The sequence below is a fragment of the Orussus abietinus genome, unplaced genomic scaffold (assembly GCF_000612105.2).
Source record: "Orussus abietinus isolate OABI.00-Male unplaced genomic scaffold, Oabi_2.0 scaffold43, whole genome shotgun sequence".
NCBI lineage: Eukaryota > Metazoa > Arthropoda > Insecta > Hymenoptera > Orussidae > Orussus > Orussus abietinus.
In genome coordinates, this window is record NW_019394351.1 from 327,910 (window position 1) to 346,261 (window position 18,352).

General features: G+C 38.7%; 3 protein-coding genes across 4 annotated transcripts; 1 reads left to right on the top strand and 2 right to left on the bottom strand.

The window, feature by feature from the left end:
• Window positions 1–169: 169 nt before the first annotated feature.
• On the bottom strand, window positions 170–7,067 carry LOC105703740 (cilia- and flagella-associated protein 58). Its single transcript, XM_012432355.2, has 11 exons — window positions 5,528–7,067; window positions 4,925–5,011; window positions 4,712–4,840; window positions 4,411–4,643; window positions 3,750–4,026; window positions 3,391–3,623; window positions 2,579–2,990; window positions 1,850–2,120; window positions 1,045–1,375; window positions 592–775; window positions 170–423 (listed from the first exon to the last, which is right to left on the bottom strand). Exons 1-11 carry the CDS (start codon window positions 5,549–5,551, stop codon window positions 193–195), a joined length of 2,412 nt encoding a protein of 803 aa, XP_012287778.1. The 5' UTR covers window positions 5,552–7,067; the 3' UTR covers window positions 170–192.
• A 436-nt stretch (window positions 7,068–7,503) lies between these two features.
• LOC105703765 lies at window positions 7,504–14,043 on the top strand. 2 transcript variants are annotated; one of them, XM_012432409.1, is made up of 12 exons: window positions 7,504–7,614; window positions 9,725–9,784; window positions 9,854–10,085; window positions 10,165–10,236; window positions 10,361–10,526; window positions 10,728–10,828; window positions 11,373–11,545; window positions 11,965–12,178; window positions 12,469–12,587; window positions 12,661–12,849; window positions 12,931–13,173; window positions 13,546–14,043. In XM_012432409.1, exons 2-12 carry the CDS (start codon window positions 9,755–9,757, stop codon window positions 13,810–13,812), a joined length of 1,806 nt encoding a protein of 601 aa, XP_012287832.1. In that variant the 5' UTR covers window positions 7,504–7,614; window positions 9,725–9,754; the 3' UTR covers window positions 13,813–14,043. The 2 variants fall into 2 exon arrangements, with proteins under 2 accessions (XP_012287832.1, XP_012287833.1); XM_012432410.1 differs by having other exon boundaries at window positions 7,515–7,632.
• A 214-nt stretch (window positions 14,044–14,257) lies between these two features.
• On the bottom strand, window positions 14,258–17,866 carry LOC105703766 (venom allergen 3-like). Its single transcript, XM_012432411.2, has 5 exons — window positions 17,545–17,866; window positions 16,706–16,876; window positions 15,066–15,147; window positions 14,851–14,983; window positions 14,258–14,730 (listed from the first exon to the last, which is right to left on the bottom strand). The coding sequence occupies exons 1-5, from the start codon at window positions 17,668–17,670 to the stop codon at window positions 14,532–14,534; spliced, it is 711 nt and encodes a 236-aa protein (XP_012287834.1). The 5' UTR covers window positions 17,671–17,866; the 3' UTR covers window positions 14,258–14,531.
• Window positions 17,867–18,352: the final 486 nt, after the last annotated feature.

Consider the following 18,352-nt stretch of genomic DNA (forward strand, 5'->3'; position numbering starts at 1 on the left):
ATTGCACAATACCTTTTTTATAAATTTTCTGGCAGAATGGACTAACTGGACTCTTCACGCGCTGCTTGTTTTTCCTCGTTTAACGTTACATTTCTCGGCATTTGCCTGCGACTCGGTTATTATCAGTTCAGATATGAGACTCTGTAAAGGTACGACTAGTGTTGTTATGAAGAATTAATTTAAAAATCAAACTTATACCTTCATCTTTCTTCCGCGTTCTCGGAGAGCCATCCGGGTTCTTTCCAAGGCAATCGCGAGTTCCGGGCCAGGCCTCCTCGACAAAATTTCTCGAAGGTTCATGTATATAGTCTCTGTCTCCTTGATCTTGTTTTCTTTCTCCAGGAGCTCGGAGCTCATCCTCAGGACGCGCTTCTGCAACATCTGCACCTTCTTCATCAGCTCGTACGTGCTGCGATCGCATCCCTGAAATACGCAGAATGGATTCGGCATTTGGACTTCATGAACAATACCGGGGATTGATGGAACACTTTATGCCTTGGGAGAGCAGACAATGTACTGTTAAAGAAGAGTACACCGAGAGACAGCTGATTAGAAGTGGAAGGACCGAATAACAATCGAATGATGCGGTACCTCCAGCCTCCTCCACCTGTGGATGTTCAAAGGGTTCTGCATCTCTTCCTCCAAGGCGATAACGTTCAGCCTCTCTTTTGTTAAGTCTTTGTTAAGGTGAAATATCTCTTGGCGGAGGTCGCAGGTGTTGTTAATGCTTTTAGTCAGTAAATTGTTCTCGTCTCGTAGCCTCTTCACCTCCAGCCTTAAAGTGATAAGAGAGTTTCACTAGGGTGTACCGAATCGTTAGAAGACTTTCCCAAAGGAAAGTGAATGCTCTAAGGATGGTCCGGATATCCATGGGATTTAATTTCTCTTGTTAAGATAAACCAGGAAAATCTTTGTAAATTTTATTAGTGGCAGGATCTTCCTTAAGGCGTCTATGTTCATGCGGTAAAATGTAAAACGATTCGGTACACCCTGCCGGGAAGAAATTTAACTAATGTGACTTCTCGGACGCCACTTTCATACCACCTTAACAATCTGATGTCTTCGATCCTTTGATTATACTGCGTCTCTCCTCGTTGGATCGTTCCGTTTAATATTTTTATTTTACTGTATTGTAGGGTCAACTCGTCGTTCCTTCTGACGAGTTGCGTGCCCAGAATGTCCCGCTCGCTCATCACGGTGTCGATGTCTTTCTTCTGTCGACTGATTTCAACATCGGCGGAATTAATCGCGTGTCTTAGTTGCTTCTCCTTTTGCTTCATCTTCTCGATTTCCTGGTGTAACTCCGAAATCTCTTTCCGAACTGCCTGGAGCTCCACTTTCGACGCCTCCATCTCTTTCTCCGCTTTCTTCAGTACTGCGTATAGAAAATTATAACAATACAGTCGTCGAAGACCTTAATTTCTCTAATTTATCAAATAACTTAGTTCTATTTGTAGAAATCATTTAAGGCGATACGAAAATTATATATGAGAGGGTATCCTGTTCAGAGAAACGTTTCATTAATGATTCACTCCTCGGATACCACCTTAATACCATCTTAAGGTCTCCTTTATGAAACTTTTCTCCGAAATGGGTGCATCGAATCGTTTGAAAATTTAACACGTGTATGTGAATGGCCTAAGGAAGGTCCGGACACTTTTGAAATTCCATTTTTTCTTATTAAAAGATTCAGGAATAATAAACATACGAACGATGGAATTTCAAGGGCGTCCTTAGGACCTCCATTTCCACGTGGTAAATCGATAAACAGTACACCTAGTTTAGATAGAATAATTAATAAGCGGGACCCCTCACTTTCACATCACCTTAAAAAGGCCAATTTGCTTACAGAACTCATTTTTGGAAAATTTCTCATCCCTGTTCGCAATGTCGTCCTTAAGCTGTTCTATCTGATGCCTCATGATCTTCTGCTGGCTTCTCAATTCTTGGACCTCCTCTTCCGCTTCCGTCAGCTTTTTACTGCAGGAATTTCTGTCCGCTCGAATGGCTTCAAAAGTATTTTGTTGCTGTTTGTATTTAGCATCAGCCTCGATCAAGCGCTTTTTATAGTCAGATATCTCCTTTCGTTTCAACTCCAATGTGTACATGCACTCTTCCACCTATTTCAGAGGCATCTCGATCAGATCCGAAAATTCCGTTCCCTTGTAAATTATCTCCAATTATTCGATCAATTGAAGAATATGAAAGATTAGGAATTAAGGTGATGTGAAAGTGGCGTCGAAGAGGTTTCGTTTATAAAACTTTTCTCCCAACTCGGTTTACCGAATAGTTTGAAACTTTGCAACGTGAATAGGGAGAGTATAAGGAAGGTCCTGAAACTCATGAAATTTAAATTCTTTTCAAATTTCTAGGTATTTTAAAAATACTTTATAAAAAATGAAATTTCCCGAGTTTTAGGACCTACCTTAGGGTCTTCATATTCACGTTTTAAAGTATGAAACTATTTGAGACACCCAGTCCGTAGAAAAGTTTTATGAACGATTGAGCTTTCGGATGCCACTTTCACATCCCCTTAAATAAGACAAAATAAGAAGAATTACAAGTAGGAATAGAATACCTGCTGCGTCAAGTCGAGGATCTCCAATTTAGCCTTGTCCCTCTCTTTTTCCAGGACGTGGACATTATTTCTAATCACTCCAGTGACTCGCATCGCGTCATGCAAATCAGATTCGACTTTTCTTCTACCTTGCTCGGACACCGCCAATTCCACGTTAAGTCTTTTCTGCGTTTCGTGCATTAGCGAGGCTTCTTTCGCCGTTTGCTCCTTTTCTAGTTGCAGGCCCTCCGTAATCTTCTTCTCTACCTCGAGACGCTTACTTATTATTCCGATTTCCCTTTCCGCGTTTTCGGCGTCCAATCTCGCTTGGGTCAATTGTTCCTCCAATTTCAGGCGAATTTTTTCCTCGCTCGAGAGCCTCTTCAGCACGGAATCCTTTTCCGCCTTAAACTTCTGAATGCCGTCCTTCAACCTGCGTTTTGACGGTACTTAAGATTTTAATCAAATTAAATAAACTAATTAACATATGGAGTATTAAGGCGGCATGAAAGTGGCATCCGAATAGTTTATGAAAGTTCTCCTCTGAACTGGGTGTACCGAATCGTTTCAAACTTCACAGCGTAATTACAGAGACTATAAAGAAGGTCCTGACACTTGTGAAATTTGATTTTTTATTAAATACTTATAAACAAATTTTACAAAAATTAAAATTCATTGGTGGCGGGACCGTACTTATAGCATATTCACGTTGTAAAGTTTGAGACAATTCGGTACATCCAATTCGGAGGAACGTTTCATAAACAAGACCCCTCAGATGCCGCCTTAAATTTCGAAAAAGCATTTCGGAAAAAAAAAACAAATTAAAGAATTACCTTTGAGCCTCGTTCGCGAGTAATTTGCACTCTTTGCTCATCTCGCTCTTTTCCTTCTCCAAATCCGCGATACGGATCTTCGCCTTATCAAAATCCGTCTGTAGATTCATCACTCTCAGCATCAGCTTGTTCATCTCCTTCTGCATCTTCCCATTGTTCGCCTTCTGCTCCTTCAGGATGTTCTCCAACTTCAGGACATTGTTTACCGAAGTTCTTATCGAGCTGTTCGCCACCTGTGATAATAAATTGCAGTTAACTTCACATCTTTTTTTTATTTCTTAAGGTATTAATTGTATTAAACGTATCAAATGTAAGTAATAAATAGTAATAATATTAAAAACTAGGCAGCGAGGGAATACTTGTAGCTCGTTATTCTTCATCTTAATCGTTTCCTGCAGCTGTGAAATCTCTTTTTCTGCGTTTTCTCGCCCTCTTTGCTCCTTCGATATGGTGTTTAAATGCGCGTCAATGATTTCCTGCAATTCGTTTATTTGTCGTTCCGCACCTCGGGCCGCTTTTTCCAGCTCTTCGTTATAGGTCTGCATATTCTTCATCCGTTGTTTAATGGTCTCCAATTCCCCGTTAAGTTTCTCCCGTTCATTGGCCATGCCATCTCGTTGCTTATTGACGGGATTGCTGGAAATCCAACGGAGATATACACCAGCCTTAAAGTTGCCTATCCGTTAAAATGTATAAAAAAGCCTATCCGTTAGAAATTATTCTTCAGGATACAATTAAAAACTGTCCTATTAACCCTTTGCCTACTAAGAGCGCGTAATGGCGCCCGACGTTTGGTCCAATATTGCGTGCCCGGTCAGAGGAATTTCGCCCGTATGTCGAAATGCCTCCGTGTTCAAAGGGCTAAGGGAGTGATCCTGTTAATTTCACTTTCTTACGCGTACAGCTAGCGGAAACATTACGGATATTTATCCGTAACCCTTCGAAATGATTATATGTTATTTTTATAGATATTTGTCATTAACACTTTTTCTTCCTCTCGGGGGATGACATTTAACTCACTCCTCGAACATTCTCATCTGCTTGTTCTTCTGCTCCAATTCGCTGTTCAGCTTCGCAACGGACACTCGCAAATTTTCTATCACTTCTTGAGCAGCTTGTTCTCGAGTATGAGCAGCATCGGCTCGTTTAGTCATGTTAATGATTTCCTGTTTTAATTTATCGTTCGTTACGAGGTTCCTTTGGTTTATTTCTTCGAGGGTTCTTATCTTTCTCTTGCGCTCCTCAACGTCTTCCTTAAAATGATACCGGCAAATGAATATTTTTATTCCTATAATGTTATTCTAATATACGTGGAATATACCTCCAATTCTTTACACCTATTTGTTAAATCTTTCTCATTGCCGTGAGTTTTGTAGAGAAGTTCATACAGTCTTGTATACTCCGCCTCGAATGGCGCGAGCAGCTCATTGTTTTTCATCTCCTCGGAAATCTGTGAAATATTTCAATGTCACGAGTGGATATTCATTTTGAATGTTTAAATATTAATTTTTGTATTTCCTACAGTGTGCTTTACCTTTGCAAAATCATGCTCCAATGTTTGAAACGTACTGTCAGCCGAGCTTCTCTGTGAGCGAGATTGGCTGCCTTCGCTGCCATCATCCTGAAATTGTTACTTAACAAATTACACATCTTAACAAAAATGATTATTTACCATCCGCCCTTTCTGTCAATGAAATGCATAATCTTCGAACACAATAAATTCCTTCGGCAATGCTTCTACAGTTTTCTACACGCTTTAAATAATATTGCATACATAGGTTAATATTTCATTTAACAATTATACTGAAAATTACGCTTTCATTCCGGCCTGCTGTCTCTTCAAATTTCACTTCCTCCGTTCTGGTTACCATTGTTTATCATAAAAATGTGTCGTTAATACGTTCTCTGGTAGAGTATTGAAAAGTCATTGACAAGTCTTTCTAAAAGAACTCCGGGATTGAATTTAAGGAAATGAGACAAGAGCTTAAGAAAAATAAAGACAATGTTTCACGTCCGAAATTTCACAGCCAATCGCGTTTCGGGTTTAGTAATCAACAGGGTGGATTTAAAGATCAAGATAAAATGTTAGTAAAATCTCGAAGAACAATCTTATTCATCATTTAGAACCCTAACGCACCTTTTTTGTTTCTGTCGGATCCATCTTGATTATTTATACACCGCACACCTGGTACTCCTGAATAATAATTGAGCAATTAAGGAATAATGTGCGAGGTATTATTTAATATAGAATTTCAAGATGCTCACCGAGAACTCTTTGGATTTTGTATATCTGAAAATCTTATTGCATCCGTCTGTAACAACACGTAAACATGGCGACGAAAGTAGCGTCCCTCGTCGTCATGGCAACGCCGCTCAGGAATTTCTAGGAAACCGTAACACCCAAGCTTGCGCAAGCTTATGAATCTCATCCCCCCTCGGCTTTCGGAAATCTATTTTGGAAATCCGTTTCACGCCTGCGTGGATATACGAGAAGAAAATCACATATCCTTGGGACGGCGTCCAAAAAGGCAGAGATATCCAGCGAGATGCAATTCCCACCTGAAGAAACATAAACGATCGACATTGACCGTTATATCACTTAAAAATGCCGCGTTCGATTTTAGAATCAAATCATCGGCAAAAAATGTTTCGTTCATGTTTTCTCTTTCGAGAAATTAAATTTCAGGAGTTTCAGGACCTTCATTAGGACTTCCATGGTCACGTGTTAAAGTTTCAAATTGTTCGGTGCATTGTTTGGGAGAAAAGTTTTATGTATATTATTGACGTTCTTACGTGTACGAAATGACCCTTTCATGTGATCTTAATGCTCCTGGAATATTTCTTACGAGATGAAAAATGTAAACCGATCCAACGTATTGGAAAGCGCTATAATTGGTGTCCCTTAAAATACTTTTTAAGTCTTGAGGGTTCATTTGGAAGTCTCGTTCGGTTTCCCACCGCGTGGGAAGAGGGCGCTTCCATCGGGTCTAATTTCGAGCCCGAGAGGCCGGAATTCGGGACGCACTATCGGCTATAAGGTCCAAATATCGTCTTACGAAACGATATTATGTGACACGGTTATACCGTCCGAATTAAACCATCCAGAGGTTAATTATAGCAGCGTCCCATACGGCCGAGCGAGCTCCCCCGGAACTCGAGATGCCGTCAGCGCCATCTGACAAAGTGCATCGGAGACTGCTCTACATTTTTAGCCCCCATGTCCCAGATTTCTAAACCCGGGGAAACTTTTCCGGAAATCTTGCCGCGGAAGTTTACACCATCCCCGTTGGAAAAACACGGGCGACCTGGAAATCAGATTTTCATTGAATGTTTTCAAGAAAAAAAAGAAAATAGAGGACACTTATCAATCTCGAAGGAAGGAAAAAATGGCGGCGCTCGACGCGAACGATGATCGGACCCCTCGAAAATCCCGGCTACGCATTCCGAGTTTCTGGGAAGCTTCCAGGAAAGTTCATGAAAATTATCGAGGAGAGAGAAAAGTGGAACATTTACTTCCTAGAATCCTTCCGAAAATAAGCTTCTCGAAAGCTAATTGAGGGACAGATTTAATGAGGGTGAGACCGAGAATAAATCCAAAATGGCGGAAACGAGTGATCGCCGATATCGGACTACGTTGTATTGTAATAACATTTCTATATAATATACAAGCAAATAAAGCCGAACATACTTTCTCTTCTCCTCTTTATTAACCTTTCCTCTTTTAACACCGTCTCTGCGCTTTTTATTCTCTTTCTCAAGTGAAATCTTATGATGATTAGGGAAGATTCTTAACACATGGAAAATTATAGTGCAATTTTACGATCTTTTATTCACACGTTGTATAAAGGTTGAAAAAACTTGACGCAGAGGAATTTTTGGGAAAATCATTTGGAATGTTAATTGAAAAATGCCGACCCCGTGACCAGGGTCTTTCTCCGCACCCTTGCAAATGTTATTAATTGTTTTCCCTGGGTATGTTTTACCGGCCCTTTTTACGCTTCGATTGTATAACTTTATATTTATTGTGCATCTACTTGCGCGCTGATTCATGAAAGTGTACCTTTCTAAGAATAGAAGTTCAGAGCGAACGCAAGGAATGTTTCCGTAGTCTTAGTCGTCGGCTCTAAGAGCGACCACGCCGAGTTAGCCGTTGAATATTAAACTCGGTGGATCTAAGTGCAGGAAACGCTAAAAGTGATGTCATTAGTCTCGGATGCCGTCTCTGTATGTATTACACTTAACGTAACGTATTAACCAGATTTTTTAACCCCGGCTTCCCCCGAGTGCAACGAGTTTGCGAGTGCACCAGTGAATGGAAACGCGCAAACACACGAGTACACCCTCTGTACACATAAATTGCTCTTCGTGAATAATTACCTCGATCGAGGAAAAATTATCCCTAATTTATCAGGCACAAAAAGACATTATCTAATGACCCCCTAAATGCTCCTAAATCCCGAGAGGGGATTTAAAGACATAAAAAGCCTTAAACACCCTAATTGTCTCATTAGACCCTCCAGAATTCCTCGACAACATTAACCTTTATTTATTTAAATATAATATCGAATTGCGATCGGAAAATCCCGGTACTAAAAATCCGTATGTATTCCCGGAGACGGGTTTGGGAATTTGAAATAATACAAGTATATTATTTTTTTTATACGTGTGTATTGTTTGTAAAAACCTGGGGGCAATTATTCAGATTTAAAGGTTTGATGTAACCTCCTGGATATTTTAACGGGGTGTTAAAAATCATCGGGGGATTATTTATAATTAGAGAATGATTTATAAGGCCGGTCAGTTTTTCTTTCGACGAAGGGGATCATGTTACCGAGATTTATGGGGATTATGTCTAGGTATTACTGCTAGGGAAAAATTCTTCAAGGCACGGATTTAATTATAACGCAATTAAACATTATTACATGTTTGAAGAATTAAAGGTGAGCGTGAATTTCCGAGACGGTTTTCTCTTGCCTCGGCATTTTCATCGGGATTCGACGCGCGAAATTCGCGAGCAGTTCGCAGGCGCGTCCAGCGGAATCCCACTCGGAAAAAATGCGTCTTTTGACCGGGTGCATTTGCGCACGTTTCTCCCGGGGATAAAAGTGTGCTCGAAATGCGTGCGTGTACACGCGCGTGCATCCTGAATTCCTGAATCGCCGAGTCGATCCGGGCGCCTTCCTTCGGAGACACCAGGTACGCGACGAAGACGCGTCGCTGAGGTATTCGGACCGCTACCAATTTTGGTTCCAAAATGGCGACTGCCACAAGCATTTAAGAGGATTTATTATAAGACTGCACATTTGAAAAATAAGAAATTAAATTAACTCTTACTATTCTCAAAGGCTAAAACTCGGTACGATTGTTAAACTGCGATAAATAATTGATCGGAGGGATGTGGACCGCTACCAATTTTGGTTCCAAAATGGCGACTGCCACAAGCATTTGAGAGGATTTATTATAAGACTGCACATTTGAAAAATAAGAAATTAAATTAACTCTTACTATTCTCAAAGGCTAAAATGTCAGTATGATTGTTAAACTGCGATAAATTATAGATTGGAGGTATTCGGACCGCTACCAATTTTGGCTCCAAAATGGCGGCCGCCACAAGCTTTCAAGAAGATGCATCAGAAAACTGCTCTTTCGAAAAACGCAAAACTAAAATAACATTCGATATTCTTTCTTCGCATATCAACGAAATATTGATATTTTCAAGAAATTTCAGTAATTATTTAAAAACCAGAAAATATCCGAAAGGCCACGAATGTTTGTATAAAAATGGCAGCAACTCCAGGTTATAAAAAAGTACCCGATGAAATTCCATTTTATAAAATCCAGAATCTTTCACTACTGTCCGATCATTATTTCAAATCCCAGCAAAAAGAATTTCGGGAAAGCGAATGTGAAACTTAAAAATGGTGTTAAATAGTTATTTTTAATAGGAGGGTTATAACGAGGAACGAAAAGTATAATATTGAACACAAAGGAGCAACAGATGTTTCGTAGAGATCTCGCATTATCGCGAGATCGCGCGTTATTGTCAAAATTCTTTTACCCGGCCATGGCCTATAAATTTCGACTATTTATACGTTTACGAGGAGCATTCCAGGGTTTGCAAAATAAAATTCCACAGACGTGCCAGGCGAATAATGCGATTCTAATTTTGGAGGGAAAGTAATATGCGATGTGCTCGTGTTATTCTGCGCCAGCTCGTCTCATGATTTTTCCCGCAATTTTATCGAAACGTTTATTTGCTTTTCCAATCCACCTTTACTCATACTTGCCATAAAATACTAAACAATTAAGAGGAAATAAATTCTTACCATTGCAGATTTAAAGAAACACACAGAAGGGGAACAAAATGGCAACAACAAATGACACAGTAAATAAAGTGAGAAAAATTCCCGAGAATTTTATCCCTCGCGGTTATTCTTCTTCTTTAATTTATCTTTCCTTTCAGGTAAACGAAAAGAACCTAGCAAATCGAAGATGCAGCAAGTGCAACGAGACCGTCTTCCAAATGGAGCGAATATGTGCAGAGGGTCTAGCATGGCATAAAAAATGCTTCCGATGTGTACAGTGCAATCAGCAGCTCAATGTAGATAATTACCAAAGTCATGAACGCACACTCTACTGTAGGATTCATTTTAAGGAGTTGTTTTTACCCAAACCAGTGGAAGATACCGACTCAGGTATTCTTTAGAAGCTCAGGATATACCCAAATAAATTTATTAAAATATGAATTATAATTGGACTCTTTTCATACTTCAGAGAAACCACGAAAGCCGGAATTAATAATCAGAGAAAACGCACCGAAGGAACCGCCACCGGATACAGTAAGAGGTAAATCGATAAGGAAAAAAATTAGGGAAAGCGGATTTCGCTCCTCCGCGAAAACAGGAATAATTAGCACTTAATCCTCCGGTGATCAATATTGATTATGAAATCTAATCCGTCATTTTTACAGCATGCGAGAAGCCGGATCTCGGCTTGAAAGAACTTTCCGGCCTGAATGTCAAAGCTCGGTTTCAAGTTTTCGTGAAGAGCAACACGGAAACGAATAACGAAGCCAAAAGACAAGCGTCGCCATTGCCGATCAGGAAATCGCCCAGCATCCTCAGCAAAGTAGCCAAGTGAGTGATTAATAAATTATATCCAAAAAAAAAATTCACTTCCTAATTAACTATCACATTTCTTTGCCCCTTTTTCGTCGTCTTGCGTTTCTTGCGAAAGAAAGAAATTCCAGGAAATTTCGCAGCGGCCCAATTGACCAAAATTATTTAATAGATTGTTGCTAGATGTTTAAAGCGTCCTGTACATGACATTGCTTGTAGATTCCAAGAAAAAGATACAAACGTCGGAGTCGCAAATGAATCTTTATACGGATTATCTCAGGATGATTTTAGAGACTCTGAGGAGATCGATGACAGTGAGGGTACGTAGGATGAGCAATCACTCGTCTGCATGATCAGTGATAAATCTTATTCCCAGTTTATTCTCCAAAGGACTTCCAGAATATTGATAACCATTTTATGAAATAATACACAGCATGTATATACTGACGAAGACGTTAAACCTATTGAGTGGCTCCATAAGTTCTCAGGGAAATTTCTAAAGCTTCAAAAGATTTTTTTTTCCAACGAATTGAAAACGTTTTAATTAAATCTTGTACTCTCGGGGCGGTTTTAATTAAACATTGACAGCACAAGCAATTATCTCTGGAGAAGATTCGCTGGAGATAAAATTTGTCTATGAACTTTTGGAGCAACTCGATATTTAGCCGAGGATGCATCTCTATTTTTCTTATTTTTTTTTTTTTAAACAATGTATCCTGTGGAATTTTTTTTTTCATTTTATACGGAATGTTTTACACTAACTCGAGGAATTTTTCATTTTGTGATGACGTTGCGCTCGATCTGATTTATCAAACGCGATCATTATTGTTCAGTATTTATCAAACGTGATCATTATTGTTGCAGATTTAGATAGCGAGTTGTTGAAGACTGATCACATCGGAAAAGGAAGTGGTATGACTTGTATAAACGTGGATGACATTAAAAATCGCTGGGAGTCGACGTGTCAACAAAAGCACGATTTAAAAAGAGAAGCACCTAAGGACGAAATCGCAGGGATTCGATCAAGACTACTCTTGGTATTGAAAATTTGAAATCTTATCTCTTAAGGTGATACGAAAGTCAGAGAGGTCTCATTTATGAAACTTTTTTTTTTTACAAACTGGGTGTCGTATCAAACATTACAATATAAAGATGTAGAATATAAGGAAGGTCCTGAAACTCATGAAATTTCAATTTTCTTATAAATATGTTCATAGGTATTTTTTTAATTTTTTGTAAAACACCTGTTCATAGGTATTTTTTTTAATTTGTTGTAAAAAACGAAATTCCATGGGTGTCGAAACCTTCCTTATACAATATCGTCAAATGAAATCTACAAGAAATCTTAAAAAATCTGTCGCTTGAGATATTTAGCAAAGATTACAAAGAAATATTTATAAATTATTCTATGCTACTAGGGCTGTTTCTAATCACTCATTTAATTTTCATCCTTCAGGGGAAGCAAAGCAGGATGAAGGAAATGTACCAACAAGCTATATCCGGAAATGATAACATTTCTAAAACAAATGCGGCAGAAGAAATCGGATGCGCCGTAAATGCCCGTTCTATCAAGGAGAGATTCGAAAAAGGAGAGATAATTCTTCCCTCGGGAGATGATAACACAAATAAGCCCTCGGCAGAGAAACCTGACGAGGAAGTAATCGCAGCAGGTAATACCAATGATAAGAAATGACATAAGCAATTAAAAATGTTAATTTAACCCTTTGGCTACTAAGAGCGCCTAAAGACGCCCGACGTTTGGTCCAATATTGCCTGCACGGTCAGAGGAATTTCGCCCATACGGCGAAATGGCTCCGTGTTCAAAGGGTTAATAGAAACATAAGACTGCAGGATAATTACAAAAAGACGCTTTAAAATTACGAGAACCTTTTCTGACAACGGAGAAATGAACTTAAATCGCTTTGAATAATTAATAATTATTATAAACTTTTGGTCCCAGGTATCGGAAGAGAGTCTCGATTGCTTTTCCTGAAACTGGACGCGAATGCAAAGACGGAAAACTCGATACCACTAAGCACTTCGAAATCATCAGCAGAATTGTCGCAACATGGTCCAGGAGTGAGTATTAAATTAGAGAAAAAATTTCCCAAGTCGAGTAAGCAATTAAATAATTTTAATATTTTCATAACAGGGACACAGGCGTTTGATGTCGCAGACGTCTGAAACGGAAGATATCGTTCGCAGTACGGATGTCATCGAGGACGTGACAATAGCGACATCGGATATCGCTAAAAAGTTTAATTTTTTCGAGACCTACAAAGAGCCAGAACGTCAACGGAGACAATTTAGGATCACGCCGCCCCGCGAGGGCCAAGTAAAAGTATTTATTATTAATTAATATCGTTAAGCACACTCGGTTGAAAAATTAAGCCAGCTCAAAATGTAAATTTCTCGATATTAGATGGACTCCCCGGAGTACGAGGTGTACCGTGATCCAGAAATCGTCCGAAGCGACGAAAAAGTCAATGACGTCGTCTGCTCGGGTACAGCGAAGAAAATGTTAAATGTCTTCCGGCAGATGGAAAAAAGTGCTAATTATTCCGTCCCCGGCGAAGTGGAAGCAGACCAGGATACGGCAGATTTCGCTAAAGAAGGCTACACCTTCGACGAGATTAATCCGAAATATTTCCGGAGTTCCTCCAAGGTGGTGCTTCAATTTTTAATTTTTTTTTATATTTCATTCTGCTCGCATTGTCGAATATATCTGTTAGAAATATTGTTAACAGTTATAACAGTGCATGGATTTTATGAAAGAGGAAATTGTTTATATAGTTACTGTAAACAATGATCTAAAAAAAATGCAATGCTCGTTATAGTGATGTTTGACTACTAAGAGCGTCTAAAGGTGTCCGTCGTTTGGTCCAATATTGCCTGCACGGTCAGAGGAATTTCGCCCATATGTCGAAATGGCTCCGCGTTCAAAGGGTTAAAGAGACGTGGCGTTTTATTGATAAGCGTAAACTTGCCTGTCTCTTGAAGAGCAATCTCAAAAATGAAAATGTTATCTTAATTACAGGTGGATGACGATTTTTTAAAAGAGGCGCAATGTTCAGCCAGGGCCAAAACGTTACGCGAGAAATTCGAGCACTGGACTTCGGCGGAGGAGAAAATAAGTACTCAGAGTACTGTCGAGGAAGAGAGTACCCAGAGTATCAGTACCGAGTACAAAGGGGAAAATACGGCGAGTATCAAAGCTCGTTTCGAAACCCTCGGATCACAAACCTGCGACGTCCGTCGAGCTCCTAAAGTCAAAGTCAACCGATTTGTCATGAGCCACGAGTAAAAAATATTGCATAAAAAGAAAGAAAGAAAAAAAAATCTAGTGCTTAATTCGGTAGACCTTTTTATCTCCATCGACAGTAAGACTACATGTGCGGTTAAACGTTATTGAAAGAAGAGCGATCCAGTGTGTATTGTATAAGGCGTTTGAGGTAAACGGAATGTTAATGAGTTCGGTATTTCTTGTTAACATTGTTGCTACTCACAGTAATAAAGAGAGACCCAAGGTGACAAATATCGATCCTGAATACTTACCCAAAAAGTCTCAAGTCTTTCCAGAGTACTTCTTTAGACACGCCAGTCATTTTTAAAGAAAAAATTACCCAGTCTCTTTACCCCAATTACCGGGAATATTAATGCAATAATTAATTTCAGGTAAATAAGGTAAAGAGCGAGCGCTTAAAGAGACCCCCAAAGAATCGGGATAAATAATAAGGTGTACAGAGGTGTTTGGAATTTTCAGAAATAATTTAATTCCATTTTTACAATCCATCCAAATAAATAGGAACAACACACAAAACAAGTAGGAAGGTAATGCGACGAATTCTGTTTAGAATTCGGAATATCGGCTTAATAAATAATTCCTCGCAAACGATCGAGGCATTAAGTTAAACACATCCTTGAGGATAAATTATTAAGTGGAATGGCACATGCCCCAAAAAATTATTAAAAAATCCAAGTTGCATAAATGCAATTGATATTGTATGCGCGTGTACAAAATTCTCAGTAAAGACGAGAACTACAGCCATCACGGATCTTGTAAATTTCCTGGTTTATGTAATTTCCAGCAGGTCCATAATTGCAAACAAGAGTTGTCGTGTTCCATCCATTTTCAGGCTTGAACCTAATTACTCCACAACCGATGTACTTAGACTTGGCCCAAACTAATTGAGTGTAATGACCAGTGGCAGCATTGAAGTTACTGTGCAATGGAAATAAATATTAGTAACAATTAAAACGACCAGACGCGGACAGAGGTATCACACAAGGTGAATTTCTTTTCTTCCAAAAAATTATTTGCTTTTTTTTTCTCGACACTTACGACAGTTTTGGTACTTGAGAGGCATTGAAATCCTTAACTTCGTTGTACCAACTTGTCACCAGATTTTCAATCGGGCCATTGTCAATCCCAGTCGTGGCACGTTGGGCCAAATTTTGCCCAACAACAAATCGATCTGTAAAATGAACAATAGGTGGAAAAATGTTTTTTCATAAATTCCCTAAAGCTGTTCAAATTATTCTAACAATTTCACTCACCGACACTTCTGCACTTATCATGTTGAAATGTGCATTGATTAGCCCACCTCTGTGCAACATAAGCTAATTCCGCGTCCCAAGACTAAAACAATAAACAATGCCTATTTATAACAACTTTGATTAAGAATAATGTTATTCCAATAAATTGAATAAAATTTCGGAATTTATGTTTTTATTTTTTAGCCGGATTAACAATCTGTAATATCTGTAGTGTGTGATAAAAAGTCTTTTAACAATCTTCTCGGTCAAATCCGGTGCTGGATTATCCTCGAATACGATTCCTTATCATTGTTAACATTTGCCAAAGCTCTTTAAATATAGATCGTTCGATGTATTGAAACCGTGCGCAATTATCCCTTCACCTGGAATATCAATTACTCTCGCAAACATTGTTAATCGAGTTTACTCGGATGGAAAAACCACGAGTTACAATATTGATTTAGACATTGGCTAGGCACACTTGACAAGTCTAATCTAGAGACATAAACACGTAAATCAATAAACTGTTCACCATCTGCGAATGGAAGATTTCGGAAAAAGTAATTTTCCACTCCGGTGAAACGTGAATTTTTTTTTAACATTATAAACATTACAGAGAAAATTTGCATCCGCCTTTTTCCCTTCTCTCGTTCCAATGCAAATGTCGAAAGTCATTGATAAAATATTTCCCGAAGAAACAATAATTCCGTTAAACAGGTGCTCCGAAAGTGGCGTAAATAATTAATGCGCAAATTAAAAATCGACTTAGTTATTGGCCAACAATGAAGCGAACAAAATAAAGGTAATTTCTTTCGTCGCAATGGAAATTTTGTGAACCATTTCGAGAGCAACATAATTAGGAAAGAGAAAACAAAAGGCATTTAAAAAGTGCTCCAAAAATGGCGTAAATAATTCTCGCAGGAATCCCTAGGCTGTAAAAAATGTTATTATCACGAAATCCTGAAATACCTCATGACGATGGTCTTCACGGCTTATTTATTGATCATAAAATACCTCTGTCGATTGGAAATATTTGTACAAGTGAATCATGCATGCCAGACTCGCAGTTAGAGTTTGTTTGCATTTCCCCAGTTCTGGTTAATTGCAGACCGAATTATCTTTCCATTCAACAAATTCTGATTCATGGCACGAACAAAGAAGGTAGTAAAACTTTCCTTATCCCAGATAAAGTAGTAAAACATTCCCTTATCCAAAGTGCATAATTCAAATGTGCCGATTAAACAAATAATAACGAAGAAAAAGATTATGAAGTCATCCATTTTTTCCTAACCGCGAATTTTCGCCTCCAAAAGAGTTCATTAAAGAATTAACAACAAAAGCCGACGATATATATTTCTTTTAAATTAATTTAGCATAATAGCGTTATCAATATAGGATATTTAATCTATTAAATGGTCAATTTAAAATTTAGAGTCTTCTGTTTTTCCTTTAACCCTTCGAGGACGGAGCTCTTTTGACATACGGGCGAAATTCCTGAACACGTGCAGGCAATATTGAACCAAACGTCGGACGCAGATATGCGGCGGTAGAAATTTACGATTTTATTATTAAATATCTATTATTGCAGTGCGCCCAGGAGAGTTTGTTACTGAAATGTATTAGAAACGTGTTTAAGCTTATTGAATATAATAAATTCCTACCAAATCCTGCATATTCGAAGCAGGAGGCTGCGGTCCAGGTTGTCCTCTCTTTTCTTTTCCTGCAGCCACAAATCTTCTGTAATAATTGTGCTTCTTAACCAGAGCGATCTGCTCATTACGAGTTAAGTACGCATTGTACACTTGGTTACATGCCTTCGATGGTTGGGGGTCCTAAAAGAAACAGAAAAAGTGACATTTTTTAAATTTAATCCGCACTGAAAAAATGAGTAATCCCCCTTAGCCTCATAATAACAGGTTTCATAAATTTCAAGTAACGGGAAAAAAGACTTTTATCCATAAAATGACTCGTGTTCATTTTTCCTTTCTTTATACAGAATATAATTGCAACTATTAAAGCTTAATAACAAGTTTCATCAATTTTAAGTAACGTGAAAAAACACTTTTACCCATAAAATGACTCGTGGTAATTTTTCCTTTTGTTATACAAAATTTAATCGTAACCATTAAGGCAGAATTCTCAAGATCCAAATAACGCATAAAACGTGTCCATTCTTCAAAAGAAAGTAAAAATGGTAAAACAAGAGATTAAAATTCTCCAGCATCAGGAATGAATTTAAAATTTAACATGTAAGTCTTAATTTTTCCTTTTGTAACACAAAATTTAATCGCTCTTGTAAACGTAGAATTGTAACGAGTTTCAAGTAACGCGTAAAACGCGTCCATTCTTCGAAAAAAAATAAAAAATAGTAAAACAAGAGATTAAAATTCTCCAGCATCAGGAATGAATTTAAAATTTAACATGTAAGGCTTGACTTTTCCTTTTGTTATACAACATTTAATTCGACATATTAAAATATCATTCCCAGGCGTTCACTTACGGGATATAAACAAACAGTTTGCTTGGCGGTAGTGCATCGAGAGACGTGGCAGAAATCGGAAAAGCCGTAAGAGAACCGAAGTAACGCCAACACCGAGAAAAGAAATGCTAACATGGGCCGTGCCATTGTGCCGAGAGAGAAACACAAGTTTTTCTCCTTTACGTAACGATAGTGCCTTGATAAGGCCTTTTCGCACTACTGGAAGACCTGGCCGAGGCTGCCTATTTATGCCGGTCTCTGGCAAAGCTCTGTTTGAATTTGCACGTGTACAATCATATGTCGCAATGCAAGGGTATTGCCCAACGCAAAAGCAGATTACGACAACAATCGATCGATCAATTAGTACGCCTAATTACTGTAGTGCTAAGGACACATTTTGGGCGTGCAAACATGCACCTCTCGTTGCGCAAATGGAAAAGAAACGAAGAAAAAAAAGGAATTCAAATTTCTCCAGCTGCATAGCAAGTGCCGAGTGTATTTTCCCACGGATTTACACCTGCCCAGGTTGCATGTAGAGATAACTCGCGGATTACGGCTATCGGCATATTTTTCTGAAACTTCCCGTCGAAGATGGACATGCATGGATAATCGATGTCTGCCGTTAATCTCACTTCCTCTTCCGGGAACCACATTAGACGCCTGTAAATATTTCCATGTTAAGTTATATAGATAACGTTTGGAGCAGTTAGTCCACCTGGTGATAATTAAACTGATAATTAGGACGGAAATTCAACCTGGGAATTTCGCAGACGGTTCGGATCCTTGGGTGTTGGTGATTCGATTATATTTCACTTAAGAAGGTGCATGA

Bases quoted from the DNA above. Each gene is read 5' to 3' on its own strand.
- LOC105703740 (XM_012432355.2), bottom strand. From the start codon at position 5,551: ATGGATCCGACAGAAACAAAAAAG. The intron at 776-1,044 runs GTGGTATGAAAG...TATCACTTTAAG, and splicing joins GAAGACATCAGATTGTTAAG to GCTGGAGGTGAAGAGGCTAC. The intron at 424-591 runs GTACCGCATCAT...TGCGTATTTCAG, and splicing joins ACAGGTGGAGGAGGCTGGAG to GGATGCGATCGCAGCACGTA.
- LOC105703765 (XM_012432409.1), top strand. From the start codon at position 9,755: ATGGCAACAACAAATGACACAGTAAATAAA. The intron at 10,527-10,727 runs GTGAGTGATTAA...CATTGCTTGTAG, and splicing joins ATCCTCAGCAAAGTAGCCAA to ATTCCAAGAAAAAGATACAA. The intron at 12,179-12,468 runs GTAATACCAATG...TTTTGGTCCCAG, and splicing joins CGAGGAAGTAATCGCAGCAG to GTATCGGAAGAGAGTCTCGA.
- LOC105703766 (XM_012432411.2), bottom strand. From the start codon at position 17,670: ATGGCACGGCCCATGTTAGCATTTCTTTTCTCGGTGTTGGCGTTACTT. The intron at 16,877-17,544 runs GTAAGTGAACGC...TGTTTCTTTTAG, and splicing joins AAACTGTTTGTTTATATCCC to GACCCCCAACCATCGAAGGC. The intron at 14,984-15,065 runs GTGAGTGAAATT...TTCATTTTACAG, and splicing joins TGATAAGTGCAGAAGTGTCG to ATCGATTTGTTGTTGGGCAA.